Here is a 19984-nt window from a genome sequence, read left to right as displayed (position 1 = left end):
GAGGATGCCTTTCTCCAGAATGCTCCGTGGCGAGGACGAGCCAGGATCGATTCTCACTTGCAAGTTGGCGCTGTATTATGTCTCCGATGTCTCTCCTTTTATTAAAGTATATCTATTAATAAACCTATCATAAGGGAAAATGTTTTCCAACTGGGATTCAAACCCCACCTGCCCACATGCCAGTCACTTGAACAAACCTCTACACCAGGGGTCGGGAACCTTCTTGACGAAGAGAGCCACAAACAATTCATATTTCCAAATGTTATTCCTTGTGAGCCATACTACGAATTTAAAAGTCAAAATACATACATGTAAACAAGTGCCTTTTCAATTTTTGGGTAATTTCACCACTTTTAAAGTGGAAAAAACTGAATATTTTTAAAACATTCTTATGCTGTTGCTAATCAATGAGAGGGTGCATTCCAGAAGAGTCTACTGCAAAAAAAAAGAAGATTAAAGCAAAAAAAAAGAAGATTAAAGCAGTTCTAAATGTAATATCTCAGTTCTGTCACCAGTGATTTCCATATTTTAGCTCACAGGTTAGCAAAGAGCCAGATGCACCCATCAAAAGAGCCACAGGTGGCCCCCGAGGCATAGGTTCCCTACCCCTGCTCTACACCATGAAGTAGCCACACCTTGCCTTGTCATTATTGGAAAGTCTTGACTACACATGGTTGTCTCTCAGGGACTTGGTGTTTTTTTAGTCAGGGTAGTATGCCACAAGCCCAACGTGGTTTGAGTCCAAGCATACTTGAACACGCAAAATGCTTTTTCTTTTGAAGTGAACAACATTTCTTAACCTGAAAAGATAGAAATGCCAAGCATTACACACAAAACTTGAAACGGTTCTACACAAACTGTAAAAAAATGAGGTCATTCCAACAAAAATTGTCCAAATTATTGGCCTACGAAATGGGGTCAAACATTTTGGAACACCCTATAAATGGTCATTTTCTAACAAATAAAACTGTTTTTTAATGAAAAAAAGTTACTATAGATGGTCTATTTTTTAATGAAAAAAGCCTTACTATACATGGTCTACTTTTTAATTTTAAAAAAGCCTTATTATACATGGTCTACTTTTTAATGAAAAAAAACCTTACTATACATGGGTCTATTTTTTAATTTAAAAAAAGCCTTATTATACATGGTCTACTTTTTAATGAAAAAAATCCTTGCTATACATGGTTTTTTTCTATGAAAAAAAAAATATTTTAAACTTTTAAGCAAAGAAAATCCTAACTATACATGAGTGAACGTATTGTAGTCAATTTAGGGCAATAGGACCCAAACAATTTAGACAGGCTTATTTCTGACTGAATTTCGGTCTTTTTAGATGAAACTCAATGTGGAAATGTATAGTTAACATTAAGTATGACTAAGCCAATGATTCACATCAATGACAATAAGAAAATAAAACAAGTCTGGCGCATTAACGATATCCTTTTGCCCTCTAGCGGTCAAATTTTATATTACAAGTACAAGTAAGGTCAACTCGCTACAATGCACCAGGTGTGGGCGTGTATGGATGATTGCAATTCAGGTGCATTTGATTAGAGTGGCTGTGTGTGTCTTCCAACTCCAGGGGCGGATCTAGAAAAAAATATTCCTGAATAAAAAATAATTAATTCTTTGGACAGTTATACAATTATTCTGCAACCTTTCATTTCAGGCCTTTTGATCGATTTCATACAAAATCAGCTCCTTTTACCTAAACTTTAGGTAAAGGCTTCCTGGTCCTTCGGTCCTAAAGCAAAAAAAAAGACAAATCATCAATTATTTTTGCATGATACATCCAAGTTTCTCATTGATAAAATGGCATTTTGAAATGATTAAAATAATTATTTTGATCAACATTGAAAAAAGGCAGCATTATACTTGAATCCTTTTTTACATTAATGTCAAAATTAAGACAGTGCTATGCAATGCAAGTTTGTCTTATCAGGTCCACCTGTATTTCTGTACACAGCAGGGGCGGAGCTTAGACAGGTGCTAAAACATACATACAATGATGCACAAGACTATAATTAAAGTGTTAAAATATCTTTACCAGCATTCCCTCAAGGGGCCCGTTGATGACGATTGCCCCTGAGCCTGTTCACGTTAGTTCCGCCACTGGTACAGAGTTTGTAAATTAATAATTTTGTGGCTCTATTTTTTTGTCCTACTTTTAACTCGCATTCTTTGGGGTCTTTTTGTAGGGCGCATGCTGACAGTCGTGTTGCAATCTTTATTATTAGCTTAAATTTTAACATGGTGCGTTTGTGCAAACCCCCAGTAGAAGGCACTGTTCATCTACATAAAAATAGCTTTTTATATCTGCCAATATTAATAATAGGAGGAAAATATTATTTTTGGTTCGATCCCAGGTCGATCATTCCCGTGTGGAGTTTGCATGTGCCTGTGTGGGTTTTCTCCGGGTACTCCGGCTTCCTCCCACACCCCAAACGCATGAATGCTAAGCTAATTATAAACTAAATCGCTCCTAGCAACGATCGTTTGTCCTTTGTCTCCTCACGCGATTGGCCGGCCACCGATTCGGGGTGTCGGCTGGGATAGGCTCCAGCACCCCCGGCGACTAGCAGACAAAAGTGGAGGCGTACAAAGGAAATCAAAGTTGTTTTTAATGTGCAGTGAGAAAGTATAAGGGCAACTGATCATGAGTCATCGTCGTCGTGTTCCTATAAAGATAGACATTTCTCTCCGCGTGAAAATTGTGTTGATATATTTATATAAATATCTATATTATATATAGAATACATATCTATTTGCTATGCATACTCAAAAAAGTCACACCTTCAAATATATCTAAAGTCTTTTTCCCCGCCTGGACGTAAATGTAGTCGTTCTTGCCTTAAACATGAAATTTTGTTACATAGGAAAAAAACAAAAGCAGTTATCAGAATGCCAACAGTTTTTTTTTTCTTCTTTTAAAAAGAAACCGACAAAAAAAAAACGGATGGGCGGAGTTTGCGTGGGGTGCAAAAGTTGTGTACAAAACACCAAATTGTCCTCCCGTGGTGGATGAAACGATAAAATGTGACTCCTCAGGCAACTGCTTATAAAAATAGAGTTATTATTATTGTCGTCTTTTTTAAAATAATCTACACTTTCTTTTTTTTCCTTTTTTTAAGGTGAGGCATTCTCAAACAACGTCTCAAATAGAAAATCCGTCTTTTGTGGTCATCTCGCTCTTCTTCCGCTCGCAGGGAGCTGATTGGTGTGGACGAAACCCCGCCCCCTTCTTCCCAGCCCCGTTGGATATTTTTGCATATTCTAAGGATTCCTTTTGTCGATATTCCTTTTTTTTTGGACAGTAGATACACCTTCTACAGGTCGAAAACACATTGAAAACAACAACTAAAAAAAATAAAAATAAAAAGTCTTGGCAGCTCCCGGAAGAAGCTTGAGAAATTGTCCGGGAAAAAAAACGTAAAAAGAATGCGGGGTTTCAAATAAATGAAAGAGCACAACAAGCACATGGGCGTTAAAATAGTACCTCCCCCAAAAAACAAAACAAAAGTGATAAAAATATACACCTCTCTGGAAGTCAAAGCAAAGTGGAGAAGGCAACAAACGCGTGAATGACAAAACCCAAGAAGAATGCTACAAATGAATGGAGCTATTATGTACAAGACCCTGTTTTCCTTTCAAACATATGCGTGTGTGGGTGTGTGTGTGGGTATGTTATTCCACGCGAGTGTCCCACCACGTTTACAAACCTGCGTGTAGAAAAAAAACCCTTAACCGGAGCGTGGTCGGTCCCTCTCTGAAATGAAGTCTCCCCTTGGAAACAAAAAAAAGAAGAAGATTTTTCTCTTTCGTGGTGGTTAGCGGCCCATTTACCAGATGACGCTGGAGATGCTGGTCTCGCGCGGCAGCAACGGCAACATGGCGTTGTTGGCGTGCGCCTCCTCCAGGCTGTGCTGGCGGCTCTTCCCCGCCGGCGGCCTCTGGCCGTTGAGCAGCGTCAGCGGGATGTTGCAGTAGGTGTGCTGGCTCCCCAGCGAGGAGAGCGGCGGCAGGGCGGCGCCCGGCGCCGGCAGGTCGTACTCGTAGCTGCGGTAGTAGTGTTTCTGCCTGACCGTGGCGTGGTAGGAGTTGTGGAAGGACGAGCGCAGGTCCGGGTGGGCGGTGGCCATGGCGGTGGAGGTGGCCGCCGCCATGGAGATGGCCGAGACGGTCTGCAGCTCGCCGAAGGCGCCGCGCTCGCTGACGTCCAGCGCCGGCTCGTGGCCCGGCATGGGCTCGTTGCGGCGGAAGGGCATCTCGTACTGCAGCTGCTTCCAGAACTTGGAGTGCAACTTGTTGCTCTCGGCGCCGCGCCACTTGATGACCGTCAGCGTCTTGATGGTGTGCTTCAGGGCCTCCACTTCCTGGTAATTCATGATGCCGCGCAGCTCGGCGCACTCGATCAGGATCACCTTGATCTCGCCGCTGGCCAGCATGTTGCGCAGACGCGTCTCCAGCTCGAAGATGCTCCAGCCGCGCCGCACCACGTAGTTGGGCGTCATCACGATGATCAGTCGTTTGCTCTGGTCCACGCAGCGCGCCACGTCTTCAATGTAAGCTGAAGGGACGAGAAGGTCAAAGGTCAACATGGCAGGAGTTTTTGTTTTGTTTTTTCATCAGGAGCGTGTTTTCGGTCCTTCGCTAAATCCGGCTTTTTCATAGTACTTCTTGAAAGACCTTGCATCCTTTGAACGGGAAGTTTCCTTTTTTTCCGTTTTTTTTTTCTAGTTTCAAGGACGTTTCCAATGCGGGTGTTGAATGGCAGGAGAACGTCATCCGTAAAGAAAAGAAAAAGACAGATTTCTTATGCCAGAGGTGGCTTCTTATCCTATTTTCTATCGACAGTGCCTCGTTTCATATTTTCATTCTCTATTAAAGCAAATAATACATTATATTGAAAAAAATAATTTGGCAGATCGGATTTTTTTATGCTGCTTCTTGACTCTCACCATTTCAAATTTTGTCTCTTTCTGTCTAACTTTTTCTGAGCCAGACCACATGTGTCAAAGTGGCGGCCCGGGGGCCAAATCTGGCCCGCCGCATCATTTTGTATGGCCCGGGAAAGTCAATCATGAGCGCCAACTTTCTGTTTTAGGATCAAATTTTTAGGATCAAATAATTTCCCTTTTAAATCAAGAATTTTAATTTTTTATCAATTATTTCTGTGTTTTTAGTTCAAAAATCATTTTGTAAAATCTAAAAAAAAATATATATATAAAAAGCTCAAATAAACATTGTTTTAGATCTATAAAAAACTGAATATTCAGGGCTTTTAATCCAGTTATTTTAATCAATTTATAAAAAAATCTAAATATTATATCTAAAATAGTCCGGCCCACATGAAATCGAGTTGACGTTAACGCGGTCGGCGAACCAACCCGAGTCTGACACCCCTGAGCTAGACCGTCTCATCAGATACGGTAAAAGATGTCGTAGCCTTGATGCTAACTAGCTTTCTGTACGCGCAACTTCCCCTGCAAGCATGTTGTGAATGGAGGCTCACAGTACCGTATTGTTTGGTAGCAACGAAACAGGACCTAATGTAGCCTGACTGCAGCTAAGGGACCAATTTCCGACAGATAGCCCACCCAAGACGCCTGCCGCTTGAAATTTTTATTGTAGTCTTCAATTTACAGGCCCTCTCCAATCACTCCTGAGTTCGGATCCATAAATCACACAGATGCTCCTTTTTTAAAGGCTATGGCGTAGAAGCATGATTGTCTCTTAGTGAGCCGAGGATCAAAACTGTTGTAAAGTTGAAAAGTGGCTCTTTGTGGTCAAATTTGTGTAGCCAAACTTTCAAAATGGATTTTTCCGGCCTCAAGGGATATTTCCATTGTGATGAAATGTTTAGGGAAAAGTAGCAAGTGGACATGGAATTAAAAGGGAAGCCCAATCATCCAATAAAGAGTAAATCTTAATAGAGTGAATTTCCTTTCTTTCTTATTCTTTGGTTTTGGTCAGAATGCTCTGTGCTGCCTCTTACGGGAAAAAAATGGTACTATTGTAGACCTCTGGAAGGGAATAATGACTGATGATTTTTAGGGAAGTCATATTCTGTAGACACAAAAATTCTTTGAGCAAATAACTTCCTATTATTAAAAAAAACTGCCAGGGTGGCATAAACCGGTCGGTATCGGTTTTTCAATTTCAATTGGTTGAGGATCTAATGTGGATGATTGATAGCATGTAAGAAGATTCAGGGCAAAGTACCTCCAAAAAGCCGCGTGTCATCTTGGTAATGCTCAGTGGTGAGACCTAAACATAAACATGGCCACATTCAGGTCAAGAACAAAACACAAGACACGCAAACATGCTACCAAAAAAAGAAAGAAAAAAAAGCACGGCTGTTCTGCTTTTGACCGTTGATCCAATCGCGATCGGATCTTCGTGTCGTCGGGCAGTTTTGCTCGCTCGGATGAAAGGGAAAGTCGGCAACTCGCTGATGTTTAATTCTGTTCATTCGTCCACGTGTCGGAATGTTCAGACAGAATTTTAAAAAAATGTACGCGATGGATAAATGTGATCATAACATCGGTTTGCCATGTGCATCATTTGACGGCGAATGGGAAATGTGGAAAATAGTTTTGCCATTTGTCACTTTTTTCTTTTGTAATTTGGTGTTTTTGGATTTGTTTGGGTTTTTAACAGGATTTACAGTTAACATTTTGGACGGTTGGAGCCGTCAATGGAAGCCAAGAAGATTAAAATGAATAGTTTTCCTTTTTTTTAGTTTGATTTCTCACATTTTTTGAGTGTTGGTGGGTCTTTGATCGATTTGCAGTTTGTTCATTCTCTTCCTTTTTTTGCAGTTTTTAGCATTTGCCATAGTTTGTCAAATTTTGTGTTTTATTTTCCAAATTTTAAATGATTTTCAAAAGCCATCGGAAATGAACGGGGTGAATGAAAAATTAATGCGTAACGCGTTTTTTTGTCACATTTTTGGGGAAAAAATGACTTTTGTGTGCATTGCTTTCCAGATTTTTTTTCAATGTATCAATTATTGGAATCTGATATAATGGGATACATTTTGGAATTTTCACCATAGAAAATGTGCTTGTTTTGGTCGCAAAAACTCCCATTTTCGCCTGGACCCAAAACGTGAGGGGCAAAATTGGGAGTCGAAAAACTGGATGTAAAAAAAAAAAGAGGATAAAAAAAGTCGGCAAAACACGAGACAAAACCACAAAAGACAGAAAAACACTGAACGTAGAAAGCTGTGACACGATGAAACGTCCGCAAGGGGGCGCTTACTTCCGGTGGGGATGAGGTCCCGGTCGGGTATGAAGAGTTTGTAGCCGTAATGCTTCTCCAGGACGTCGGGGAGAATTTCCAGGGCGAAGCGCTCCTCTTCACGGGTCTCCTGGCTCCACTGGTCCGGGTCCACTTTGGTGTAGGACAGGTAGGCGTCGTAGTCCTTGTTTTCTGCAACAACAACAAAAAATCATCTCAGAAATTCATCTCTCTAACATATCGTCTTTAGCCTTTAGTTTACCGTATTTTCACGACTATAGGGCGCGCTTAAAAGTCTTAAATTTCCTCCAAAATAGACAGGGCGCCTTATAATCCAGTGCGCTTTATATATGGAAAAAAATTAAAATGTGTCATTCATTGAGGGTGCGCCTTATAATGAGGTGCGCCTTATAGTCGTGAAAATACGGTATATTGTTTACGGTCAGGGTAAAGAAAATCTGCATTTTATTCGTCCCGTATGAAATCAATCAAGAAGCCATTTTTTCCTTTTCATGCAATGGAATGCTTCTTTTTTTTTCACTTGAAAATGACAATTTTGAAATTAAATTGAAGGCTTTATAGTCATTATACAAGTATAATGAGATTTAAAGCTTCATAACAGATAACAACAACAAACAAAAAGACAAATAAATCATAAGAATAACTAATAAATATAGTACTATTATTTCCGATTGAACTGGGATGTAAATAATTAAATGGATTAAAAGGTGTGCTATAAACAATATGGCAAAAAAAATAACAATCATCACAAATGTGATCCACTATTATATATTATTACATCATTCATAATTTTTGTATTTTTGTTATGGATAAATGTATAAATGAATGCAATGTTAAAAGGCATATATTACCCGAGTTAAAATGAAACCGATTGTATTTTCTTTTCTAGTTATGAATACTTCAATAAGTTGATGAGGAGCCACAGAAATACTTGAAAATGATTTCCCACAAGGCGACGGAAAAGAAGCCAACGGGCGAAAAGTAGAGGAACGGAACAAAGAATTTGTCGCCGCGTGTCGGCTACGTCTTCGTCGTTATTCTCCGCGGAAAGCGGGAATGTGGGCCAAGCAAAAAAAAGGAAAGAGGACCGGGTCCTTTCACAGAGTCTTTGAGGAGCCCAAGTCTCTTTGAAAGCACTCCGAAGGAAGGAAAGAAGGAAGGAAGGAAGGAAGGAGAGAAGGAAAGAAGGATGGAAGGAAGGCCACGCCGTCCTCGCTAGGACGACGACATCAAACGGGCGCTCTCAAATTAGCCGGCAACCTTGCAAAGGAAGCGCCGCGCAAATGTTGCGGGAATCCAAACAGCCCACGGTGGGGCATCATCGCGTCAAACTTTTTGGAAACACAAAACAATCTTTCATCTATTATTCGGAAGCTTGACAGAAGATTTGGAAAGGAGGACAATTTTGGGGGAAAAAGACCATTTTGAAAGAGGTCCTGGAAACAAAAAGTCGACATTTTTGTAAAAAATATTTAGTATCATTTGTGTTTGTTACTCGCTAATCCTAAATGAACAATTTCAAGGACACGGGTCATTCAGAAATGGGCACTCAGGACCAAAGAGACTATTTTTTTAATGAAATATTGTCGACTATTATTCCTACTGAGTCAGCAAGTGGGAGGGGTTAATGTTGTCGACACACCTAAAGGGGTGGGGTTAATTCAAACATTCGCATATAATTGTAAGAGGGTGGGGCTCATCTATTATTTTATCAATCTTACCTTTACAGGTGCAAACTAAATCGTCCTCAGAGAATTATTGTATTTTTATTTTTGGGTTATTATTTTTTGCATGTATTTATTTAATTTTTATACATATATTAAGTGATTACTTTCGATCTTTTAAAAAAAACCTAAATGAGATCAATTCTTATTGTTTATTTATTCATTCATTTTCTGAACCGCAGGGTCTGGGGGTGCCGGAGCCTATCCCCAGCTAACTACGGGCAATTGAATGAGTGCACGGTAATTAATAGTAAAAAAAAAGCATAGTTTGTGGCAGGTTTAAAGCAAAAAATGTGTTGGCTAATTGGCAAGTGATACGGGCTAGCTAGCGCTATTGATTATGAGAGGGTAGATTGGATTGACAAAACGCATAGACTTTGGGGAATAAACTTCTACAATCTGGGCGATCTCATTGGCTCAGCACTTCTGCTAAAATGAAGGCTCGAAATAGGCTCGACTTCCATTCCAGGTACGATGTTTACCTCCGTCCAGGTCCTCGCTGCCAAAGTGCCTCCTGTAGAAGAGCATCAGCTCGATCCTGTAGCATTTGTACAGCGAGATGAGGAAGATGAGCAGCAGCAGGATGGCTCCGAGACCCCCGGCCAGCTCCACCGTGTACATCAGTTCTGCTGAGGACCACACACACGCGCAACAAGAAAATGTCACTCCGGGTGGCGTCTCCAAACGGAGGCCAACGCGTTCAAACGTCGGCGTCCAGGGGCTTTGAAGAAAAAAAAATCCATTCAAAGATATCGTGCGATTCTCGTTTCCGTTAAAAATCCGTCTGAGTTTTAAACAAGGAAATTAAGACGGTAAGATGCTTTTGGCATTTTACCCTCTGAAAATCAGAAGACTCGGCAGTTATATGCAAAAAAAATTGGATTGGGGTCGCAGGGGGTGCTGGAGCTATCCCAGCCAAATATTGGGGACATCCCGAATCGGTGGACAGCCAATCGCAGGAGACAAAGGACAACTATTCAAGTCCACACACATACCTGGGGGCAATTTAGCATACACTTAGCCTAGCATTCATGTGGGAAGAAAACCAGAGTACCCGGAGAAAACCCACGCAAGCCCGGGGATAAACATGCAAACTCCTCAACTTCAAAATGCCGTCCAAATCCAAAGCAGTGTGTACTGCGCACCCACATTTGCAATTGTTAAAAATTGTAAGAACGTCCTGCTTGCTCGCTCGCTCGCGGGTGTCCCCGTTTTGAATCCGGCCTCCATTTTAAGGCGCTCGCTTGGCTGGCGATGACGCAACTTTAAGACGACAGTCATCCGGGGGAGCTAAGCTCAGCTTGCTCGGGCGGCATCCGTCATCGGCGGACAGGAGCGATAGCCCGCTAGGTTGCGGAAAGATGAGGGTGCCCGGGGGAGGAAGACAAATAGACGGCGATGAGCAAAATGCGGATTCACCAGGCCGGCCCAACCCGTGAAACGCCAGCGAGCTCCGAGACGTCACCGGGGCGTTTGACAAAAACGAGACGGCCGTCTTGACTGACGGCGGCGCCTCCCGTCTTTGCGGCCTATAATGAAGCCCCGCGAGCCTCCGCCCCTTTGCTGCATTTTTGCGCTGGTTTCTCTCCTCTATTATCTCCTCTCAATCTCCCCGGTGGGCAAACGCAGGAGGGATGACTTATGTTGCGAATTAAAGCGGCGTTTACCTGCTAAACAAGTGCCGCGCTTTAAATCTCTGTCAGCAGGTCCCCGAACGGTCGCCGTCGGGACCCGCCGCTGCCGCTCTCTATTGTTTGAGAGAATATTAAGTCCACATAAAAGGATCTGCTGAGTGCGCTGGTTAGCGCGGCAGCCTCGCAGTTTCGGGGTCGAGCGTTTGATTCCGGGTCGGTCCTCACTGTGTGGAGTTTGCATCTTCTCGCCGGGCTTACGTGGGTTTTCTCCTGGTACTTCGGTTTCCTCCCACATCCCAAAAACATGAATGCTAGGCTAGCTGGTTGAAAAGTGTAAATTGCCTAACCCTTGCTATGATTGGTTGACCTTTGTCTCCATGTGCCCTGCTATTGGCTGGCCCCCGATTCCACTGGGGTTCTTGAGACTATCCCGGCCAACGACTATCTTTGTGACGATACGTGATATTATAATTTTAGAATATGTGCATCATAAAAAGCGTGAATTTTAATCTGTCATTTCGTACAAGAAATGCAGGCCAATTTTTTTCTTTTCTTTGACGACGATCCAAAGTTTGAAAAGTGGATTTGGTGTTCTGAACTGAACCACGTTGGTGCAGGGAAGTTCCACTATTCCACTATCAGCAGTCCAACTCACTTTCTAAGATGCGCACGAGACTGCTAAAGAGTTTTGCAGTGTTGCGTCAAGGGAGCATGAAATAAACATCAGAAGGTAAAGTGAGTGCGGAGAGTGAGAGAATGAGAGCGAGGATTGGACGCTCTCGCAGTCGTTCTAAGGACATCTGATGCGCAGTGACCAATTCAAACAATTGCTGTGTCTTCACCGAGACTTTGATAATGGCGGGGAGAAAAGCACGCAAGAATGCGAAACTCTTTTTTGGGGAAGGGAAAAAAGCTGCGCCAATGCCTGATTTAAAAAAAAAAATCCACTTTATAGAAGATAACAATGCTACGTTTCAATTGAGACTGTCACTGTATTCATTTCACATTTACAGTAATCCCTCGATTATCGCGGATAATGTAGACCAGACATGACCGCGATAAACGAAAAACCGCAAAGTAGGGTCACCCTTATTTAAAAAAAAAAAGTATTATTATTTTTTTTTTACTTCAGTGCTGAGTCCTAGTAGCAAGCGGAGAACAAGGGAGTGGCTTCTGCTTGCAAATTTCAGCGTGGATTTTCACATTTTTATGAACTTTAAAAATATATATTTAATTAACAAAAAAAAAATCCCCCGGGAAAAAAACATGATGTAGTGAAGCCGCAATATTCGAGGGATTACTGTATATAGTATTTTGATATGGTTGTAATAAAGTGGCCTTCTCATGTACAACGAACGATCTTTCAACGTGTGCCACATATGAATGGTAAAATGACATTTAAAGGGTATGAACGAAGCCACTTTGATTGGCGGGGAACAACACAAACGGGGCTACTCATTTCTCATTTTTGTCAGAGTGGTTTCATGTGAGAAATTGCCGCCGTGGACGGATTCACAGTGCGAGTGAGATCGATAATACAGTATGCACATTTCTAACAAAAGGCATACAATAATAGGTTGGAATGACAGTTCATGAAAATATAATAAAATAAGAAAAAAAATTCCAGTCGAGTTGTAGAGGAAAAAGTTGCAATATTATTCGAGTGAATATAACTCAAATATTAGCGTAATGAGGAAAAAGTTCCCCAAAACTCTTACGAAGAAAATTAGCAAATTCGTGTCGTAATCATTTAACGGTAACAATACAAGTTAAATACGACAACAAATTTAAGAGCTTTTGTTGGGCAAAAAAGAGCCAACACCACCAATATTATGATTTTTGGTAATAAAAATATTGGACCTCCAAACACTATCGATAATTCATGAGAAAAGTTTTGCAAGACCAAAATCATGCATATTTCAATTTGACTTATCGGCGCAGTCTGACTTTGAATAATTCATTTGGTGGCTCTAATGAAGATTTTGAAAATGGCTTTTGCAGTATTCTAAGACAAAGAGAAATAAAAGCATTTCATTACTTGACATCAAGTCTCTAATGAGATTCAAAAGTACACGTTAATGGGTGACGGCTCGTTAAGAATTTGGCACCCTCACCCTTCCTGAAGAGCTGAATGGTAGCCTGGCGACGACCGTTGCCATTTTCCACATAACAAGAATAATTCCCCCAATCTTCCTCCTCCAGCGAGTCGATGGTGAGGGAGATGGCCACTTCCTGCTCGCCGAGATGCTCCTTGACGATCCTGTCAACAAAAGAAGAGGAGCTGCTCTGAAAAATATATTTTTTGGGGGGGATTATCATTGGTTATGAATGTGTAGGACCTTGTGACCCGTGCTGAGACGTACGACCTTCTTAAAAATCTCCTATTTTCTTACATATTTCCATTCGACGCTCTTTCTAAAGTTGATTCTTGGCGCCGATGGACGTGCAGGTGGTCAAAAATGTTATTTCTCTTTTTTACATCTGCGGAAATGATGTTATGCGATGACGCTTGAAACCAAACTAATTAATCGATAGATTAATCTACCACGGACAGATGCCGCCCTAAATTTAACTCATCATTTTATTAGAAACTCGACAGAAAACGTCATCTGGGCTTCAGCCATTTGGCGACATATTCCCCGATTCTCTTCCAATGATTTTCCTCGGACGCCGAGGCATCTTCGCTGTTTAATTTCTCTGCCGCCCGCACTCAAAACATATGAAATATGAAAATCAATAAGGTATCTTTCTCAAGACCACGCGCCACAGAGGCAGCGAGGAATCAAATAATAGCAATGAGGAGAAAATCTTTTTATAGTGGCTGCCATGGTAACAGCGACCACAGAGGATGTAATATTCCATAAAGTAAATGAGCGTCCCCGGCCGGGCTGCTTGACGTGTGTGTGTGTGTGTGTGTGTGTGTGTGTGTGTGTTTGTGCTAACGGGGGGGTAGAGTGCCCTCCTCCCCGTTAGCACAAACACTTCTACTTAGCTCACTTTGAAAGCACCCTACACAAATGCAAAGTGCAAAGCAGAAAGTCATCCGCCGTGTTTATGCGCAAGCGGCGGCTCAGCTAAGTGAGGCGGCCATGCGTCATTGGCTGGATGTGTTAAAGAGGCCGAGAAGAAGGCAGTGCTCGCGCGTGTGTGTGTGTGTGTGTTTGTGTGTGTGTATCCGAGTGCGTGAGTGTGTGGGTGGAGATAATGAGTCCGGCAGCCCTCGGCGCTCGGTAGCCTTCCAGCCGATAAACTGCATAAGGACGGCGAGCTGTGCCGGTTTGGCGCCGGTAATTGAAAGTGTGTCACGGACTTGTGATATTTGTACATCTGTTTTGTTTTTGTAGCCTCGGGTTCTCCTCAAGAGATTCGGGGATACTTTAAAGCAGGGGGAATGGAACTTATGGCTCGGGAGCCGCACGTGGGTGCTAACCTGCGAGCTAAAATATGGAGCTAGCATTAGTTCACCTGAACGTTTGACCGCCAAAAGTTTGTCATGCGCTGTTTTTTTTCTTTTTCTTTAAACTTTGTTTGGGTTAGATTTAGGTTTGTTTAGAGGTAGGATCAGGCCGAAAAAAATCCGACCAGAGCGGACCGGACCCGAGGAATTAACTTGATTTGCAGAGCCTGAAGCAAACCCGAAATTTCATATATATTTTTTGTGAGGACTCGGGAGGAGGAGGTTAAGTTAAACAAGACTGTATACACATTTACATCTTTTATATGATAATATAGATGTTTGACGATTTCAACTATCTTAGTTGGCTTTGGCTCATATTTCTTGGAGTGCCGTGATTTCCAGATGATCTGACTATAAATGCCATGGCCCAAATTTCACCAAATTTAAGCTCATGTCTTAAAATGGGATAAAGAGATGATACATAGAAATATTTGACGAATAAAAAATGTCACATTGTTGTCTTGTTGCAGCAAACGCTGAATAGCCCTCCTTTAAAAATAGATTTGTACAGCATCAGCATCAGTCCTATTCATCTCTCAAGTCCCCAAAGAAGCAAAAAAAATTGGCAATTCATTTAAAATACATCTCATCATCTGCAGCAGGGCTTTTCTCTTGACAACTAGTTAGCATGTACCTGAAACAAAATAGTTTGACTAGCCAAAAATGCCCTTGTGGCCTAGACTACACACCGAATACGCAGCCCTTGTCCTTGTCCTTAGAGACTTTGAATGAATCCTAAGTGGCAACGACATGCTAATGCTAGCAGGAGGCGGAGCTATGGCTATCGCAGATTTAACTGGAATCGACATATTGGACAGGTTTTTCTTTACCGCAGTGTGAATGAGATGAAAATCAATAGCCCAGTGCAATACGGCAACCTTAATAATATATTTATTGTTAAGTGAGCGTATTGTTGATAGTATAAATCCAGTGAGCTGTATTGCCTTGTAAAGAAAGATTTTTTGATGCTCTGCCTCTTATTGGACTACAGATAAAATGTGAAATATGACCGAGCTGACCTAAAGTCAATGCATCAGATTTGTATCATTTCACATACTGTGAACGTGAAGCAGTTTTTTTTGTAAAATGCCGTTCGGCCAGAGAAACAAATGAATGCATCGATTGGCTAGCTGCTGCGGGCACATTAGCGTTCTCTTACTTCCTCATTAGCGAAGTCTGTGTTTGCCACTCAAGTCATTAATTTCAGGCTCCTTCCATTCGTTACGCCGACCGCAAAATATGCCCGCCCGCAAAACATGGTCTGAACTGGGTCAGCGGCATATTGATCGCTCGCCCAAAAATGCGGCAGAGGATTCGGTCGGGCTAATTTATTCATTCCCGGCACGCTTTGCTAATGTCCATTCGTCCGTGCTATGACGGCGACGGTGGCCCCGACCACGAGGTTGCGTAAATGAGAATTTATGGGCTGGCGGTAGAAATGAGCAAGGCTGGATCAATAAGTTCAAGAGTGGGGTGTATAAAAATGGCACATGTGAGATGTTGCTTTAAAAGAGCAGCTTCCAGGCAATTCTTGTCCAGGTCTAAGTCCCCGGGGGCGCCATTGGAAGGTCGGTTGTATAGGACTGAAATCACTAATCCGCAAACTGGAGTCCTTTTCTTTGTAAAATCAACCAAAAAGCAGCGTACGTAGTTTAACTCCCATTTTACGGTTGGCCACGAAGCCAGAGTCACTTACCGGTAAAGATGTAAACAAAGGCAGGTGTTTTCATCTGGTTTCATTGTTGTGCTGGCAAGTTTAGATTTTTTTCCCCCCGCAGAAATTAATTTAATTGGAAAAATGATTCATTCCTGTAGTGCATGGAACAATGGTTAATGCGTGCTGTGTAGGAAATTGCCCGAACACAAACATGGCTAATTAAGGCCTCGATTTTTTTTTCCATCCGACCAAGCGACGAAGATGAGTGGCTTGAGCGTGTGAAAGGAAATGGAATGGCTGCTAAGTAGCCTACTATACTATTCTTTGAATCTTTTTTTTTACTGGATGCTTTGTCCTGGTGACAAATGATAGTATGCCATTGAAAGTTATGAAAAACGACTTCGGAAGTGAAACAAGAAGGCTTTAGCTGCAGCGTTGGTCCTGGCACAGGTGAAAATAATATTTTCATGTAGTGAATTATTTGTGTTAGAAACACCATGTTTGCTTATAGAATCAAGAGGCGTAAATATAAGACATTTAGCATTTGGTAGAGCAAAACGATTTCGTGTCGGGTGTGCGCTTACTCACTTATGTTGCACCGTGTTCTGGTGATTCTGCCTCCAGTTTTAACTTGTAAGGTAAAATGTTGTCAGACTATTATTAATTTGATTCCAATCGTCTATTCAACAAATACAGTGGAAGGATTTCTTTGATATTTTTCAGCAAATGATGCAATTTTAGCAGTAATAGATGTGCGAGTCTTGGACAAGCGTTTTTTTGCAACCTTTCAAAAGAACGGATACAATTTTAGAAGTTATGAATGTGCGAGTCTTGGTAATGAACTTTTGAATAATCTTGATTTCATCTATTAATTCAGGACAGCGGGACTTTAAGTGCAGCCTCCAGATGGCCGGTTGACTTGATGGGAGTCAACTCCAGACCTCGGCTAGATGGCAAACGGCCGACTGTAGCAGCATTAGCAAGATGGGGCGATTGATCAAACACTCCATTGATCCGCCCTGGGGAATTAGACTTCACATTTAGCGGTCCTCCACTGGGAATAGCTTGCTTAAAAAGAGATGCATATTCCTAACACCGCACAAAGCGCATCCAGATGTGTCTGGGATACGCTTTGCCCAGGGTTCAATCTCCGCGCCCCCCTCGCCCATCTGCGCGCCGCCGGAGGTGGGTGCGCAGAGGGAGATAGCGCGAGTGGCGGCGGTGTGAAAAATGGTGGTTGTTAACCATCTGACAAGGGCCGTCTCCCCCTGCAGCCGCTCCAAACGCCACTAATAGCAATGCTGCACACTCTGGATGGACTTGTTTTAAAAGGTGTTCCGGTGCGCGGGAGGAAGATGCATCGGAAATGAGCTCATTTCGGACGTCTTACAGAAAGAGACCAGAAAGCTGTTTTAACAGCGCATGGAGCCGCACTCCAACAGCGGCAAAGGAAAAAAAAAACAATGGGGAAGGACTAAAAGGAGGACACTGAGTGAGAAAAGATGAGTGTCGGCCAATTTGAACCATTTGAAACAATATCATAATTTTTGGGGGGTAAAACTGAAGCCAACAAAATCCTGTTGACGTACGATATCAGTGCATTATCTTGTGTATCATTCCGTTAGCCTTTAAAGTCGAAAAATAAGATCATTCTAAACCCTTTTTGAAGTATATAATATTACCAAAGAGTACAATTTACATCACTCTTGGTTTTATTTTAAAGTAAGAATTGTTTGAAAATTGATTGATAAGGGACAGCACATATCAATGAACATATTTGTATTCATGATAATGAACACCTCATCTCATTTTCTGAAACACTTTATCCTCATTAGAGTCGCGGGGGGTGCTGGAGCCAATCCCAGCTTTCTCTGTCGCCGTTAATGAACACATATATGTAAATATGTTGTGGGCTAATTTCCATCTTTAGTCCCTTGTGAAGCTGTCACATCCCCATTTTGGATTGTGAAAGCACATTTAGCATTTTATTCATCATTTCCCTTTTCCCAAACTTTGGCCAAATTCCAAGCTAATCTTAAAGCATGACATTTGGGGTACTCCAAATAAAGGGGATCGTTGACTTAAGCCGTGCTCCAAAGACTTTTGAGATGGCATTTTGTCACGTTCTTGAATAGGGCGAGTACCTTCCACTGTATTGGACCCGACGCCACATTTGCTGGTGATTGCATTTAAGGTGGCGACACATAATCAATGCAGCGCTGCAGCAACGCTGACATCGATATGCTAATATGTCGTGTTACTGACGCTACGCGTACTCTATTTTCTTCGTCTTAACTCTGACTTTAGAGCAAAATAAATGCAGACCTGCAGCTGCTCGGAATGAGGCAAATGCATCACTGGAAAATTGTGGGTTTTAGTCATTTCAAGTCAATAGGCTGAAACGTGTAAATTAATTTTTCCACTAAATGTCTGTCATTTCTCTGGGAGGCAGCGCTACAAACTTTTAGGACGCCTAGCTTTACGACAATTTCATAACAGACGATGTCGGTCGGGCAAATGTAAATTGATAAGAAAAGTATACTGTCTGGTAAATATCAGACGCATAAACGTTCTTTTATATTGTGAATGACTGAGCTAACATTAGAATTTATTGATGGCTAAAAAGGGCATTTGTGTTTATAACTTACGCAAATATCATTGTTGGATGTAAAATGGATTTTTTTTCAAATCTGATGCTGTGGTGAAAAATGTTAAACTCACATGTTACTTTTCTAAATGAACTCAATGTCAAATAACCCTTTTTTGACTTATTCATTAGGAGAAAAAATACTTTTCACTTACTGTAACTCAATGTCGGTTCATGTTACTTCTGAAGACTTCATTGCCAAGAAAGTTAGTTTTCTCATTTAACGTGCCCTTAATTTGACCCGGTTAGAACTAGAGGGTCTACAGGATTTGTCCATTAGTTTTCCTTACTTGATTTCAGTCTCCTGTACTCGCTCCTCATCCAGATCTTCGATGAATTTATCTCCTTTCATCCAGTACATGAGTGGGATGACGTCGCCGCTGTAGCCGAAAAATGCCCGGCAAGTCAAGTTCAGGGCGCCTCCTGCAAAAACCAGACAGAAACCACATTTAGGTATACAGTACTGTCCTTGACCTTAAATAATTCCCCAATAGAAAATAGCATTCGGCTGAATGTATGTCAAGAGTCAAACAAACCATTGTCCAACTCAGTTTGGTTCGCGGACCAGTTTATTTTTAGTGCAACAAGTTAGCTTACTTGCCGCCATTGCTAAATGTCTGATTTATTTTGACTGGGAAGGCACTAAAAAGGTTTCTGAACACCACAAGATAGTTGCAAAAGCCACTTGGGTTCAGATAAAACTCACTAAACCATAGTGCCGTGTGGTATCACCATGACACAAAAAGGAATCGAGGCGCTATTTTTTTGGTCCTTGGTCCCAAATGATGCCAAAATAATCCTTTAGCATGAGCACAAAAATAGTTCAAAGTGGACTAGAGAGAATGGTAAGGGATAGTGCAATAAAACATGTTGTTGGCATATTTTGCGGATCAGAGACTCACTGGAATAGCCATAGGCTGTGTGACATTGGCAATGGAGGGCAAGGCCCGAGTCAGAGATTCTTGACGAGAGCTCACGCAGAAGCACTCTCGAATGATGGCGTGCAAACCAATGAACACACGAGGGCACTCGACCGCTTCGTGAAGCCCCCCTCGGAGACCGTGTCGAAAGAGAGAGAGAGAGAAAAGGAGTCCGTCGGAAGTGAGGGGGAGGCTGACAATGATGCCTGCTTTTTTTATTTTGAGCCGTTGCAGCCTATGAGAGACGTGTCTGCGACCGGCGTGTGTCCACTTGACGGATCAGGTAAACACGGGAAAATAAACACGCTGATCTGGCGTCAAAAGCAGATTTAATAACGGTCGAATCGTGAAGTTTATCCAGAGGAAAAGAGAATGGCCACATAACAAACGGGCCGATTAACGGTAGCGCGCTACTCTTTTTCTCCTTCTCGCGGGATGCCTCGCCAGTGGCGAGCGCTCACGTAAACCACACGCGGATGAGTCATGAGATGCCGCCGTTGGGGAGGAGAGACATTGGCTGGCAGATGATGCGAGATGACGGGCCAGTGAAAGGTAGGAGGCGCTGTTTCGCCGTAGCTACGCCTGCCCAAACCCGGCGGAGGATCTCATCGCAAATTCTGCCTCGGCAAAGATCGTAATGCTCGGCTGTGATTGACAGACTCAAAGAGGCATTCATTAC

At 42.2% G+C, this 19984-nt stretch overlaps 1 protein-coding gene across 5 annotated transcripts in view; it reads right to left on the bottom strand.

Moving 5' to 3' along the window:
* Positions 1-2606: 2606 nt before the first annotated feature.
* The window catches only part of il1rapl1a (interleukin 1 receptor accessory protein-like 1a), a 145425-nt gene continuing 128047 nt past the window's right edge, over positions 2607-19984 (bottom strand). For 2 of the 5 annotated variants that reach the window (XM_077617503.1, XM_077617507.1), the window contains exons 7-12: positions 18676-18808; positions 12739-12884; positions 9473-9619; positions 7267-7437; positions 6226-6270; positions 2607-4570 (exon numbers count right to left, since the gene is read on the bottom strand). In XM_077617503.1, coding sequence (XP_077473629.1) covers positions 3843-4570; positions 6226-6270; positions 7267-7437; positions 9473-9619; positions 12739-12884; positions 18676-18808 — 1370 coding nt within the window. In that variant the 3' untranslated portion in view covers positions 2607-3842. The remainder of the gene's footprint in view (positions 4571-6225; positions 6271-7266; positions 7438-9472; positions 9620-12738; positions 12885-18675; positions 18809-19984) is intronic. The other 3 variants (XM_077617504.1, XM_077617505.1, XM_077617506.1) reach the window with 3 other exon arrangements.

The sequence above is a fragment of the Stigmatopora argus genome, chromosome 13 (genome assembly GCF_051989625.1).
Source record: "Stigmatopora argus isolate UIUO_Sarg chromosome 13, RoL_Sarg_1.0, whole genome shotgun sequence".
NCBI classification, from domain to species: Eukaryota; Metazoa; Chordata; class Actinopteri; order Syngnathiformes; family Syngnathidae; genus Stigmatopora; species Stigmatopora argus.
Note: the sequence above shows the minus strand (reverse complement) of the source record. Positions and strands in the feature narration are given on the sequence as shown.